Below are 15215 nucleotides of genomic sequence, written 5' to 3' on the forward strand. Positions count from 1 at the left end.
CGCTTGCGTGAAGGTCAGAGGACAGCTTGCATAAGTCGGCTTCTCCTTCTACCATGTGGGACCAGGGAACTCAGTTTCCCAGGCTGGGTAATAGTCCTTTTTTTTTTTTAACCAATCTCATTCCTATATTCCCTCTGTAAAGCTTGCTGTCCCCTAGTGGTAAATATTATGTGAGCAACGCTATTGTTTCTTTGGGGGCTGCATTCATTGAATGAATGGCTTATCAAGTTTTCTTGATTACATCTGATTATTTTTCAGGAGCCTTGTTCGTTTGTTTGTTTGTTTTTCGAGACAGGGTTTCTCTGTATAGCCATGGCTGTCCTAGGAACTCACTCTGTCAACCAGGCTGACCTTGAACTCACAGAGATCTGCTGGCATGTGTCCCCGGCTTCAGAAATCTATGAATGCATATGCAAATATTGGGAAGAAAGACTGGGGCTGTAGCTCAGTGGTAGAGCACTTCTCTCTCGAGCATTAAGTCTGTAGGCTCAATGCCCAGTACTGCCAAAACAAAACATACTGGGAAGGAATATCTGATGTTGTCCCTGGGACCCAAAAAACTGGGATTCAATTCTACACACTCTCTCTGTTACCACCGGTGACTTCATCGGGAAGTGACCTTACTTGTTAAAGCACATTTAGCTTAGACAGAATACTCCATTTGACCACCTGCAATAGGTTTTCTTTGCAGGAAGCACTGTTCTGACTGTAAAAGGCTAAAGCAGATCTCAGTAAAGCATCAAAGCGCATGTGTAACTCTTGAGTCTGGTCCTCTGCCTTTCCTACCTCCAATCCAGAAGGTATCTGGCCTGTCTTGGCCAATTCTGGTGGGAAGATCCAAGTTCTAATCCTCTCTTTGCTACTTAACTGTATCACTCAGGGACCCTCCAAGACTCAGTTTCCCCTTTGGCACAACAGAGTCAAACACAAGTGGTGTATGTGTGTGAGAATACGGCTCTGTGGACCACAAGACGTTATAATCTTTAGAGTTGTCCGGGCTGAGAATGCAGTTTAGCTGGTAGCAGTCTCAAGCCCCTGGGTTCGAGCCCCAGTACTCTACAAACTGAGGGAGGTGGTGCCCACCTAAAATCCCTATACTCTGGAGGTGGAGAATCAGAAGTTCAAAGTTGACTTTGACTACACAGTGAGTCCAGGTCAGCCTGGCTACATGAGACAGTCTTTTTTTTTTTTTTTTTAAAGAAAAGCAGGGTCTGGGTTACCTCATTCAGGAGGGCTGTTTTTCTAGTTCTGTCCATTTGCCTTCAAGTTTCAAGATGCTATTGTGAGTTTTTTTGTTTGTTTGTTTGTTTGCTTTTTGTTTTTTATTTTTTGTTTTTAACCGCTGAGTAGTAATCTGTTATATGGATGTGTCACATTTTCTTTATCCATTCTTCAGTTGAGGGACAGATAAGTTGTTTCCAGGTTCTGGCTATTACAAATAATGCTGCTGTAAACATAACAGGAAGGGGTAAAAGACAAGATCTCCTGAGTAAACTGAAAGCATGAGGGAACGGGGAGAGGGTAGAAGGGGAGAGGTTAGGAGAGAAGGAGAGTGGGGGAAAATGTATAGCTCAATAAAAATAAATCAGCAACAACAACAAAAACAAAAGCAGGAGAGTGTGACTCTCGAGGCCCCACCCCCTCTCTGAGGATCTACTGGCAGTTAATGATTGCTGGGAGAGGAAGAGACATTTTCTTCAGTGGTGTAGCTACTGGTTAGGTGCCCATGCTATGTAAATAATCTTCACCCTGCTCCTGTAAGTGACTTTAATGACGCTCACTGGGTCACAGAAGAAGAAAGGAAGGAAGAAAGGAAGAGGGAGGGACCAGAAGGAAGATTAGGTGGGAAGATCAGAGAGGATAATGAAGCTGTGATCATATATGATCAAAATACATTTATATACTTGTATGAATTGCCATTATGAGCCGGGGCTGGCGGCGCACACCTTTTCTCCCAGTAGTTGGAAGGCAAAGGCAGGCCTTTGTGAGTTCAAGGCCAGCCTGCTCTACAGGGTGAGTTCCAAGACAGCCAGGTGGTTACACAGAAAAACCCTGTCTGGAAAAAAAAAAAAAAAAAAAAAAAAAAGGAGGGTGGTATCTTCAAGATGACTGACAGTAAAGGTGCATGTGCATATATACCTACACATCTCACAAGTTAATAGAAAATAGAGTCTAAAAAACAAGTGAAAATTAAAAGGGGTAGCGAGATGGCTCAGAGGATAAAGGCTCTTGCTGCTAAGTTTAATAACCCAAATGCTCAGGACCCATAGGTTTCAGAAGAAAACCAACTCCCTGAAGTTGTCGACTGCACTGTACATACGTTGCACGCACGTGCCCCTCTTCCACACTCAAACAAATACACAGATGTAATTAAATTAAAAAATAAATACATAAAGAGAGAGAGAGCGTAGATGGAAACTGAAGCCTTGGGCAAGAATACTTCTGAGGATGCAGCCTGAGCAGCCTCAGAGGGCGCGCTGAAACTACAACTCCCAGCCTCCTTTGAGTGAGTAAAGGCGGATGGCCCCCCGGGATTGGTCTTTCCTTCGTGGGGCGGGGCTTGAGGAGAGGCCAGCCTTCCTCAGTTGCTAGTGGAGACCAGCGCAGGTAGGCGGAAATTGCCGAGGCAGGCGGCGAGTGCCTAGGCGGTTCGCGGGAAGGCCTGGCCGCCATGGCGGCCCGGGGTTCCGCGAGTCGCTTCTGGTGCTCGTGCCCCGAGGTGCCTTCTGCCACATTCTTCACCGCCCTGCTCTCGCTGCTGGTGTCGGGACCCCGCCTGTTCCTACTGCAGTCGCCTCTGGCGCCTTCGGGGCTGTCGCTGCGCTCCGAGGCCCTGCGCAACTGGCAAGGTGAGCAGCGCCTGGGCGGGGATGGCGCGCTTCCTCAGCCCGGGGACCCCATCTATCCCTCACTGCCAGCCAAGCCCCAGCCTCCGTGCCCATCACTGTTCTCCCCACTTGGTACTCAAGCATGCCTTGTCCAAAGCCTCATCATTTTCGCCAGTTCCTTCCCTACCCAGAATTGCCCTGTTGCTTGTCACCATAGATCATTCATTCATTCTTTGATCTCAAGGGTGAATACCCTTCCTTCGCCCCTTCCAGTTTATAAATACAGACCCCCCCACCTTCTGAAGTCCCGAGCCCCTCAGGAACAAAACGAACGCCTCTCACATTCATTCTGACAGTGGAACTTCATATCTCGTCACTCCAATGAATGGTTTTTCCTCACGAGTCTAGAATTTTCTGCTGCGTCTTCACTTTAATCCTGACTCTTAATTCCAGCTCGCGGAAGGAGGAAGGGGGCCGTCCTCTGCCCCTAGTAAAGTGTTTGTTTTCTCAGGGGAGAGAAATTTCTCAGGCCAATTAAGTCTGTAATCATCCTTTTGTAAAAGACAGGATTCCTAGTCTTTATTTCTTTGTCATTCTTTCCTGGGAAATCCCTGTTGCTCCCAATGTAAGAGAGGCCTGTGCTTTCATTTCATGTGATCCCCACAGCGATTTCATGACAGGCCATATTAAATTGCCTATTTACCGGAAATTGAGGCTGAATACAGACAGTCACAGAGCTAACACATCCTAATATTGAGATAGTCACCCAGCTTCATGTTTTTAGTATGCTGTTTGAACTAAGGTTTTCATATATAATTCCCACGTTCTTATGTAGATACATACATACATACATACATATGTGAGCCATTGAATTTGGGACCCATGCTGTAATGTTGTAAGCCTCTAGCTCCAGCACTTGAGAGGCACAGACAGTTGAACCTCTGTGAGTTCAAGGCCAGCCAGGACTACACAGAGAAACCCTGTCTTGAAAAACAACAAAATTTCAGTTTGGGAAGTATCCAGCAAATAATGGAGGCTTCAAGAGATAGTGTGGCTGGGGTATTATGGTTTCCTGCTTAAAGCTGATGAAGCTTTTTACAGTCAACCAAATGCTAATCTAGATGCACACACACACACACACACACACACACACACACACACACACACACCCTTTGAAATGGTTTTGCTATTTATTTAAACCAGAATGGCTGGACTCACTGTGTAGCCCAGGCTGGCCTCAAGCACATGATCCTCCTGCCTCAGCCTTCTGAGTACCAGGACACAGACATGCATCAAATCACATGCGTACTTAACCCTATTTATGCAAGTGTGGGATTCATGAATGGGTAGAGATGTAGGGCCCTTGAAGGCCTGGGGTTTGACCTGTTACTTCACAATGAGGAGATTACAGCTGTGAGGGTGTGGATGTTGGATTTAACTGAGCCCAGGCAGCCTGGATATGATAAATGAAGACGTCCTCCAAGTCTTACACTCCTAAGAACAACGTGGCTTCATCAATCTCTCTCATGTGAAGGTTTCAGCCCACAGAGATACATACATTAGAGAGCCAGGTGTGGTGGTATGTGTCTTTAATCCCAGCCCTAGGCAAACAGAGGCAGGTGGATCTCTGAGTTAGAGGCCAGCCTGGTCTACACAGTCAGTTTGAGGCCAGCCAGTGTTACACAGTAGGTCCCTGTCTCAAATAAGCAAAAAAATACATTAGAGCCCTGTAAGGTGGCTCAGCAGGTAAAGGCACTTGCCACCAATCAATACAACTGCAGTTTGGTCCCTGGAACCTACGTGGTGGAATGGACTCCTGCAGGTTTTCCTCTGAACCCCACAAGGGTGGCATGGCACTCATGCACTCCCATATACCCACAAATAAAATAGAGATTAGTTTTTTAAAATTATGTATGTTAGTGATAACTTGCATTCAGAAAAGTAAAGGTTTAAATCAAATATGGCAGACACTTGTAATCCCAAGCCAGCCTGAACTACGTATCAAAACCTTATCTCAAAAAAAAAAAAAAAAAAAAAAAAGAAAAGAAAAGAAAGAAAGAAAAAGGTCAAGTGAGGTGACTCAACTATAATCCCAGCCCTCAGGAAATGGGAGCCAGCCTGGTCTATATAGCAATTTATAGCCCAGACAGGGCTGCATAGTGCAGTCTTGTCTCATAACAGAGAGACAGAAAAGGACTTTGCTATCTCATGGCATATAAATCTTGTGTCCACCTGTAAAAGTGGAAAACGCTCTTAGAGAGGACTTGTAATTTCTGTATATTATTAATGATAAGGGCATAGTCCTTATAAACCACAAAACTATTCATTATTTCTGTTTTCTTCCCCTGAACAGCCTCTGGAAGGAGAGGCCAGGATTACAGCTGAGGAGAAGGGCACACTCTGTTAAGACACCCAGTCTACCCCAAAGCTGTTACAATTAGTTAACCCTCAGACTGCCCAGTGAGGGTTAAAATCCAAAACACGAGGGCTGGAGAGATGGCTTAGCAGTTAAGAGAGCCGGCTGCTCTTACAGAGGACACAAGTTTGGTTCCCAGCATCCACATGGGGCAGCTGACAACTGCCTCTAATGCCAGCTCCAGGGGATCCAACACCCTCTACTGGCCTCCGCAGGCACTGCACACAGTGCCATGTGCAGATAGATACACAAAAAATACAGATCTTTAAAAGAAAACCTAAAATAATGTTATAAAGCATTTGACAAGTTCAGAAAAAGTTATCTTTTTTTACACATAGAAACTGTTCTTGATAGTCTTTGATCCAGGGCCTTGAAAGAATGGAGACTACATTATATGCACATACATGCTTTGAATCATGGGAATTGCTCTTGATAACCCTGGCTCTAGGGCCAGGAAGAAATGGAGATTATATTTTATCCTCATGCCTTGAATGGTGGACACTACTCCTGTTGAGCCTGCCGTGTTTCCTCAACCTCCAAGAAAGTGACTCCCAACTGCAAAAGCAAAAAGTTTTTATTGCTAAGAACCGAACCGACTGGGACCTCACTCTAGAAGAGTAAGGCACCGGTTTACAATTGTGAAGCGTTTTTAAAGGGAAAGGGAGGATTGAGACTGCTAGTCTCAGCCCATAATGTTTCCAAGGTTACAGAGTTTCACAGAGCACAAAGTTTACAAGGTGGGATTGTTTAGCTCACCTGCAAGGTTAGGGGGTTTTCTTTCTCTAGGACTGGCGGGCTCAGTGGCCTTGTCCTTAAGATAATGGGGGCTGAGAGAATGTACTCTCTAGTCAGGAAGTTATCTATAGCTATTGGCAGAAGCACTTGTTCTTTCTGGTTTTCCCTTCTTGCCATGAGTCCCATATCTTTTAGTTATTAATTTTCCCTCACACTCCTCACTTTCCTGTTCTGTTTTTATTATTTTATTATTGAGACAGGGCCCTGTGTAGGCAGCTCCAGCTTTAAGACTCCTTTCCCAAGCTGGCTGGACACTTAGTTGACCCTAGTTGGAACAGCGCTGCGCTGGACCGTTAACCAAAACCCATCTTTAGTTTACAGGCTGGTGACCTACATCTTCGTCTATGAGAATCCAGTCTCCCTGCTCTGCGGCGCCATCGCCATCTGGCGCTTTGCTGGCAACTTTGAGAGGACCGTGGGCACTGTCCGCCATTGCTTCTTCACCGCGATCTTCACCATCTTCTCTGCCATCATCTACCTGTCATTCGAGTCCGTGTCATCGCTGTCCAAGCTGGGTGAGGTGGAGGATGCCAGAGGGTTTACCCCTGTGGCTTTTGCCATGCTGGGAGTCACCTCTGTCCGCTCTCGGATGAGGCGGGCCCTGGTGTTTGGTGTGGTGGTGCCTTCAGTCCTCGTGCCGTGGCTTCTGCTGTGTGCCTCCTGGCTCATTCCTCAGACCTCCTTCCTGAGTAACGTCTCCGGCCTTTTGATCGGCCTATCATGTATCCTTTCTGGAACGGAACTACAGGGTGAAGCTACACCAGAAGCCAAACCCACTTGAGGGTTGTGGGCTGTCAGGTACATCGCCTTAGGCTCCTACACAGGCAGTCTGGATTTGGCTCCAGCTTGGAAAACCTCGGAGCCCTGGGCAGCGCTCCTCCCCTCCCTGGACTAGAACTCATCAGGAAAATACAAATATAGTTGCCTGCCCAGGCCAGCTCAGCACAGCCTGTTAGCAGTTTAAGCTTAATTATACTGGCTTGACTTTTTTTTTTTTCCTTGTAAACTGAGGTATAATCTACTCAGCTAACTTTAGTGTGAAGTTTTATGGGAAGAGGGGACCAGAGAGATGGCTTTGTGAGTAAAGCATTTGTGTAAGCTTGAGGACAAAAGTCATAGCTCTGGAACTCGGATCCCTGTGTAGCAGAGGTGAACACAGGTAAATCCCTAAGGCTCATTGGCCCATCAGCCTCACCTAATTTGTTAATTTCAAGATCAAGTGAGAGACCCTACTTCCGAGGATCCACACCCGAGGCTGGCCTCTGGCCTCCACACATAGGCACTCACATAGTGTTTATTGGAAGAGTCGAGATGCCCATCACCAGGAGATGTTCATGGAAGGGTTGAGAAACAGACCTGGGCTTGTTGAGATTTTGTTCTATTTTTGCTGGGTTTAGAGTATCAAACCCAGGGCATTGTGCATGGTTAACAAGCACTCTACCACTGAGCTACACCCCAGTCCTTAATTTTCTTTTTTCTCAGAGGGAAAGGGGTTGTAACAGGGTCTTGCTATATGGCCCAGCCTAGCCTCAAACTCAAAACCCACCTGTTTCCCGAGTGCTAGGATTACTACTGTCATTCACCACCATATCTGGCTCCACACCCCAATTATAAATTTCTCAGTGTGCCCTTTTTTAGATTTATTTTTATTTATGGATAAGTCTGTGGATATGTGCACCTGCATGTTGGCACTTGAGGAAGCCAGAAGAGGTTGGCAAGTCCCCTAGAACTGGAGTTACAGGTAGTGGTGAGTTGCCATGTGGGTGTTGGGAACTGAATTTGGGTTCTCTAGAAGAGCAATTTGCACACCTAACTATAAAGCCATCTTTAGATTCCCCTGCCCTCTAAAGGTAATTTCTTTTTGAGACAGGGTCTCACTATGTAGCCCTAGCTGTCCTGGAACTCCACTGTGTAGACCAGGTTGGCCTCAAACTCAGAGATCTGCCTGCCTCTGCCTCCTGGGTGCTAGGATCAAAGGTGTGGGTGTATACACCACACTCAGGAGCTGACTGAGGCAGAAGATTGAAGTCAATTCTCCAGCTTCTAGAGTAGCTGGGATTATAGCCTGATTATTACCGTATCCATCCATTTTAGGCAGGGCTGGGGATCCAATGTAGGCCCTATGATACATCAGCCTGGTCAAATCCCCACTGAGCTACATGGCCAGCATTACCCTTATCTAGGGATAAGGAATTGAGCCTTTTTAATTAGGAATTCTGAGATCCAGAATACTTCAAAATCTGAAATGTTCTGAACATTAACACAACACAGATGGAACCTTCTGCACCTGACCTGACTATGATCGAAGTGAGAACATGGATGCACCCAAAATACTGTGTAAAATCACCTCAGGCTGTGTGAGGTACAGGTGAAACATAAGTGGGTTTTGTCATGCATATGCAAGTGTTCAAATAACCTGTAAGACCTGAAGTATTTCACCCAAACTAATTTGGTAAGGAATACTCAACCTGTACTTAACCCTTAGTGCAGGCATAAACTAGATGCTTAATATTTACTGAAGGGTGGCTAGTAAGGTAGCCCAGTGGGTAAAAACCATTGCTTCTAAGCCTGACAAGCTGAGTTCCATCCCAGGGACCGTCATGGTGGAAGGGGTGTTGATTCCAACTCCATAAAGCTGTTCTCCAACCCCCCCCCCCACACACACTGTGGTACACTCGCACCCATGTGCGTGTGCTCACATACAGAGTAAATATTTGTTGAAGGATATATGGAACAGGCTATAACCTTTGTAGCGATGCAGGCAGTGATGGACCAAAACAAAGATGGTGACTACATGGAGAAAATGCTTCCAGAGAAAACGCCATATTGAAATTTGCCATGGTGGGCCATGCTTCATAATCCCAGCACGAAGGAGTTTGAGGTAGGAGGCATTGTAAGTTTAAGGCCAGGCTAGGCTGCATATATCTCCCTCCTCCCTAAACAAAAGGCCATGTGAAGTTCAGTTGGTCACACTGGGGCAGAGTACCTTTGATTTGGAGCAAAAGTCTAGAAGTGTGCCCATCCCAGTGTTCTATTAAGACTGGTTTGTAAACCCGCAGTGGTGCAGGCAGACACATGCCTTGAATCCCAGCACTCAGGAGGTAGAGGCAGATGGATTTCTGAGTTTGAAACCAGCCTGGTCTACAGAACTACACAGAAATCCTGTTTCAAAAAGCCAAAAGAGAATTACTAGTGGCGGATGGCAGTGGTTGGAAGACCCAGGAGGTACGTTGTGAATTCTAACACACAGCACACACTGTTCCCTGTGAGGCATGCAGCTGGGGATGGATGTTCAGCTCTCTGCAGAGACTGACGAGATGCACACACTGTGCCTCCCAGGAGCTGGGTCCTTGGGGCATGTCAGCTGCCTTCAGTTTTACTTAATATCAACCTCAGATGGCCTCACCTACTGTTACTCCCTCGACCTCTCTGAGCGAGTAGCCCTGAAGCTTGACCAGAAGTTCCCCTTCAGCGCCATGAGGAGGGTTCCCCTGTTCAAGTACGTCTCAGGTTCTTCTGCCGAAAGAAGAGCAGCACAGAGCCGGAAGTAAGTGGCGACTCCCTCACCTGTTTGGTTGTGTGGTTGGTGTCAGTGCTGGAAGCCCGACCCACGGCCTTTCCCATGCTAGTCAGGTGCACTGTTGCTGTGCTGTCATCCACCCCTGCCTTTGGTTTTGTGGGTCAGAAACCCAGGGTCGGCTTTGAGCTTGGGAGGCTCTTGTCTGTTCTTCTCAGATAGCAGGCTGTAGATTTCATCCCACAGCTGGCTCTCAGTCTCATTCCAAGAGCAACTGCAGAACATGGTAAAGGGTGTGGTTCATCTTGGAGGGTAAAGGAAGGGGAGTGCAGTTTCTCAGTTCTCTGCAGTGAAGGTTTGTGGTTCTGGATCAGCATCTGCCTAGAATCCCCCAGTGAGGGGCTGGGGTAGGGCTCAGGTGTAGAGCATCTGCCTAGAATCCCCCAGTGAGGGGCTGGGGTAGAACACTTAACCTAATTCATGGGAGGCCTTGGGTTCCGGCACTGCAAATAAGGAAAGAAAATATGTGTACACATATCTTCTGAACACTGCCTTGTGTGTAAAGGAACAAGCATGAGTGGCTAAAGACAGACATTTGCATGTAATTCTGAGTGATGTATAGAGAGATAATAGTCTTAACACTGCTTAGTCAGCGAATACTCTGCAGGTAGCTCTAGGTATGGCAGTTAGCCATGCGTGGACAGTCTGCTCAGTAGGTGTCAGGGTAGAAGAACATGAAAGGAGTTTCTTGGCTCCCTAATAAGAGCAGGTGAGGCTGACTTTTTTTCCAGTCTGGGCTTGTTTGCTCTTAAAAACTGCTAGGCGCCAGGCTGTGGTGGAGCACGCCTTTAATCCCAGCACTGAGGAAGCAGAGGCAGGTGGATCTCTGTAAATTCAAGACCAGCCTGGTCTACAGATCAAGTTCCAGGACAGCCTCCAAAACCACAGTGAAACCCTGTCTCGAAAAACAAACAAACACAAGACAGCAACAAAAAAGCTCCATCATGGGGACAATTGTCTCTAAGCTGCTCTTATGGGTCCTCACACCTTTACCGAGGTGGCTAAAGAGGACTTGTGTTCCCAGGTGACAGTCCAGGGAAGAGGCTGCTGTGACCTAGGGTCTCCTACCTGCAAGTCCTTTCCCATACTGCCTCTGCCAGTTGTGTTCTTTCCAGCCTTTGTTCCCCGAGACTCCACAATCCCGTCTGTGGTGCCTCCCAGAGGAGGGTCTTGCTGAGAAACGGGGACCCAGTGCTGGCTGTGGGGTGTGTTTGCCCTCCACTCCCAATGTCCGAAGCAAGCTTTGTTGAACTGGAATAACTTGATTTGGGATTGGGTTCTGTGCTATTTGGTGTGTGTGTGTGTGTGTGTGTGTGTGTGTGTGTGTGTGTGTGTGTGTGTGGTGTGGTGTGTTTGTTTGTGGGCAGAGCCTCCATAGCTCAGTCCTTCCTCAATAGCTATTTAGCCAAAATGACCCTGGCCTTCTGATGCTGCTGCCTCCATCTCAGTGCTGGGGATTACAGGCATGCACCAACATGCCCAGTTCATTAGTGCTGGGGGTGGAACCCTGGGCTTGTTCCTTTTGAGCAATTTTTAAAGCCAAAGAAGAAGCAAGGCATGGTCCCACCTGTAATCTCAGCACTTGGGAGGCTCTGAGGCAGGAGGATTTGGAGTTGGAGGCCAGTATGAGCTACAAAGTGAAACCTCAGCTAGCCACATCTGAAGAAAACAAGGGCTGTGGATATGGGTCAGTGGTAGAGTGCGTGCCTAGAATACAAGAGTCTCCTAGCAACTTGTCAGGCTTGAGAGGTTCAGACTTTGCCCTCAAGGAGTACCCTGTGGGACAGCAATGGAGTGGGGTCACAAGTCCCAACTCACACACTTCTGGTGAATGCAGCTGCCTCAGGGAACCAGAAGGGTTCTACTGTGAGTTGCACTTGCCAACAGGAAGCTCTGTCACCTGGTACCAGATCTGACCCTGACAGGTGTGGGGTGGGTAGCCCTTTGTGTTCCTTCTCTGTTCCTCACATGACTGCTGGTTGCTGGTTGCTGGTTGCCAAGACTGACTGCAGGCATCAGAACAGAACATGATGTTTCAGGTGTCCTCACAGAGTCACCAAGAGTATTACGACAGGACACGTGAGCTGCCATGTGGGTTGTTTTGTTTGAAAAGTTGGTTTGGTATAGAGTTTGGGTGGTTTATTACAATAAAAATAGACAGTTTATTAAACTAAGAAAAGAGGCCAGCGGGCTTAGCAGATAAGGACATCTGTCACCAAGGCTGAGGATCTGAGGTTTGTCCCTGGGACCCACATGGTAGAAGGAAAGGACTGACTCCTGAATGTTCTCAGACACACACACCACACGCCCCAACCACACACACACCAACCACACATACATACTCCAACACACACACACAAGCTACACACACATAAATGGAAACTCATTTTAATAAGAAGGTAATGTACATCTTTAATTCCCAGCACCAGGGAGGCAGAAGTAAGTAGATCCTTGTGAGTTTGAGGCCAGGCTGGTCTACAAAGAGATTTCTAGGCTGCCCAAGACTTCAGTGAGACCCTGTCTCCCAAAGAAAAGAAAAGGAAGGAAGCTGTCCCAGAAGCAGAATGGGCTAGTGAGCTGTGCTGGAGATCAGGGCTGGACACATACTCAGCAGGTGGCCTCACTGAGCCATGCCCCAGCCTTATTTGTGTGTGTGTGTGTGTGTGTGTGTGTGTGTGTGTGCGTGCGTGCGTGCACGCGGGTGCATACACACACGCGAGTAGCATGGGTCCTAAAAATGAGGTGGACTAAAGTCTCATACAATAGCCAACTTTTTTTCAGAACAGCAGACAATTTATACCTGAGGGTTAAAAAGAATCCTAAGTAAGGTTTCAGTCACAAGGACAAGCCACACGTGGCAAAACATGTTTTTCCATAGAGGCATGAGTAACAATAGCTGAAGTAAACTCACTCCTGTCCGCTACACCTGGGAGGAGCATGCAGACACATTCCAAGGATCATTCTGGGTATTGAAGAAACTGAGGGCACAAGACTGTTGTTTTCTCACAGCACTCAGAATTCTCATGCGACTCCATTCTTGGACTGTGTTTCCGACATGTGTACACTCTTACCTAGTACTCGTGAGTCCCTAGATTTGATCCTGAGTACTACACAGGCGGGGTGTGGTGACTCATGCCTGTAACCCAAATGTTCTGGAGGTACAGGTTGGATGTGAGGTTCAAGGTCATTCTTAACTACATTGAAGATTCGGAGAAACCTGGGCTACATGATGTATCGCCACCACCCCACCCCACCACCACCCACCTCCCATTCCCCTTACCCCACCCCCAAATCCATCTTTCTCCTCCTTTGAAACCTGGCTGCCTACGGCCCCATCCATGCTCTCATCTCAGGGAATGACATGGTGTGCTTTGTCCCTGCCAGCGGAATGACTGTCTCTTCTCTTCTTTTCCAGACTGAACCCTGCACCCGGCTCCTATCCCACACAGAGTTGCTACCCTCATCTAACCCCAAGTCACCCTGTCACCCAGATACAGCATGCTAATGGCCAGAAACTGGCCTCCTGGCCTCCCGGACACATGCCCAGCCTGCCTCCATACCAGCCTGCTTCTGGCCTGTGTTATGTGCAGAACCATTTTGGTCCTAACCCCAATGCCTCCAGTGTGTACCCAGCTTCTGCAGGGACCTCCCAGGGAGTGAAGCCTCCCTCCCCCATCAGCTGTCCTGGCACTGTGTATTCTGGGGCCCTGGGCACCCAAGGGGCTCCAGGCTCTAAGGAATCTTCCAAGGTTGCCATGCCCTAGCCAGTCTGCAGAAAAGGCTCCTCTACGTGTTGGGCAGAGAAAGGTCCTACCCAAGTGAGGAATTTAAGAATTATTTATTGAAGCCAAAGCATGCTGGCCTGTCATCCCAGCTGCTTGGGAGGTTGAGGCCTATAAATGCAAAGGTCAAGGTCTGGGCTCCAGAGCAATTTCGAGGTCAGCCTAGGCTATGTATGTATCACAAGACTCTATATTAAAATTAATAAAAAATAGCTGGGCCTGGGGCATAGTCCTCAATTCCACAAAAAAAAAAAGAATTATTTATTAAATACTTCTATGTGCCAGCTCTGTTGAGTACTTTGATAAATGTCCCTATATAGCTGTGTCGTTTCCCCTCAAGGCAGCTCTAGAAAGTAAAGTTTACTGCCCCAGCTTTCAGACACAGGAAATAAAAGTGGGTGTGGCTAGCCATGCCTGTAATCCTCTGTGATCAAGACAAGGATCAGACGTTGAAGGTCATCCCCAGCTACACAGTGGGTCTGAACCCAGCCACTGGCTACATGAGAAGTAAGACATCCTGGGGTCCCATGGAATCTTGAGGCTCTACAGCCACTGCTAGAAAGTGTGGTTGTCATCGGCTGCCAGGGACTCTTGCCAGTCCTACCATCTCATCCTGCTCAGTGTCTGTGTGGCATCCTCTTCCCCCTCCAGCCCTCCCTGTCCTGACTTCTGCCAGACGGTGATGACCTGCAGCTTCATGCTGGTGGTCCACCCTGTGAGTTAACTACCTTTGTATAAAAACCAGCCTCCAGCCTGCCAATAGTGTGTGGCTTATTTGTGTTCAGTCCAGGGTGGGTAGTGATTTGATCAACAGGAATGGGTGCGGTGACAAAAAGGATCCCTGTGCTCAGGGATCAATGAGGAGAGCCTGACTTGGGAAGTGGGTAGAAAAGATGGTGTAGAAATTTGATCAACCCAGAACTGGGTACAAGGGGCTAGCCTGGGCAAGTCAGTGACACTCTGTCTCAAAAAGCTTGGGTTTTGTTTTGTTTAATAAAAACAAGCTGGGCATGGTAGCATATGCCTTTAATCTTAGTACTTGGGAGGTGGAGACAATGTATCTCTAAATTTGAAGCCTGCCAGATCTACAGACAGAGTTCCAGAATATCCAAGTCTACACAGTGAGACCTTGTCTCTAAAAATAAAGGACTTGAGTAGAGTAGTACCTGCCTTTACCCACAACACTCGGGAGGTAGAGCACTTGGGTAGATCTTAGGTCAGCCTGGTCTACATAACCAATTCCAGAACTGGGGGTATGGCTTGGTGGTAGAGTGCATGCCTAGCCTACAAGTGGCACTGGGTTCCATCTCCAGCACTGGGGGGGGGGGGGGGGGTGGAAAGCATACTACTTGTATTAGATGTAGCACATGTTTGCTTCCAGGAGCTGCATCTGGTGGGGGGCGGGGAGTCTAGATATTCCAATACAGATGATTTCCTGACCCCAAGCTCCTCGGGACAGGGTGGTAGTGTGAAGATGGGCACATCCAAGTGTCCTTTTGAAACTCAAGCAAACAGAAGCCAGTATGGCATGACTGAAGATGAAACTACCTAATCTGGACTAGGAAATTGAATTCACGGCTAAGGAACCAGATGCCCAGGTGACATCTCGGCTTCAGTGAAGATACAGCTAGAATCTGATGGAGCCTGGAACTTCAGGTTCCAGCCATACCTGACCTTTTACCTGTAGCAGAACCTCCTAAATACAGACAGATGTGTGCTCTTAGGTATGGTTCCTCCACTCCAGACCCAGAAATGGGTGTGATGGGTACTTTAGTACTTTTGTGTGTCCCTGGTTTTTCTGGCCTTCCTGTATAGGG

The 15215-nt window shown here is 47.6% G+C and overlaps 1 protein-coding gene across 1 annotated transcript; it reads left to right on the forward strand.

Moving 5' to 3' along the window:
- Positions 1-2596: 2596 nt before the first annotated feature.
- Positions 2597-14158, forward strand: Rhbdd2 (rhomboid domain containing 2). The gene is made up of 4 exons (XM_051204909.1): positions 2597-2849; positions 6354-6761; positions 9436-9586; positions 13032-14158. The coding sequence occupies exons 1-4, from the start codon at positions 2672-2674 to the stop codon at positions 13378-13380; spliced, it is 1086 nt and encodes a 361-aa protein (XP_051060866.1). The 5' UTR covers positions 2597-2671; the 3' UTR covers positions 13381-14158.
- The last annotated feature ends 1057 nt before the right edge of the window (positions 14159-15215 follow it).

This window comes from Phodopus roborovskii, unplaced genomic scaffold (genome assembly GCF_943737965.1).
Source record: "Phodopus roborovskii unplaced genomic scaffold, PHOROB, whole genome shotgun sequence".
NCBI lineage: Eukaryota > Metazoa > Chordata > Mammalia > Rodentia > Cricetidae > Phodopus > Phodopus roborovskii.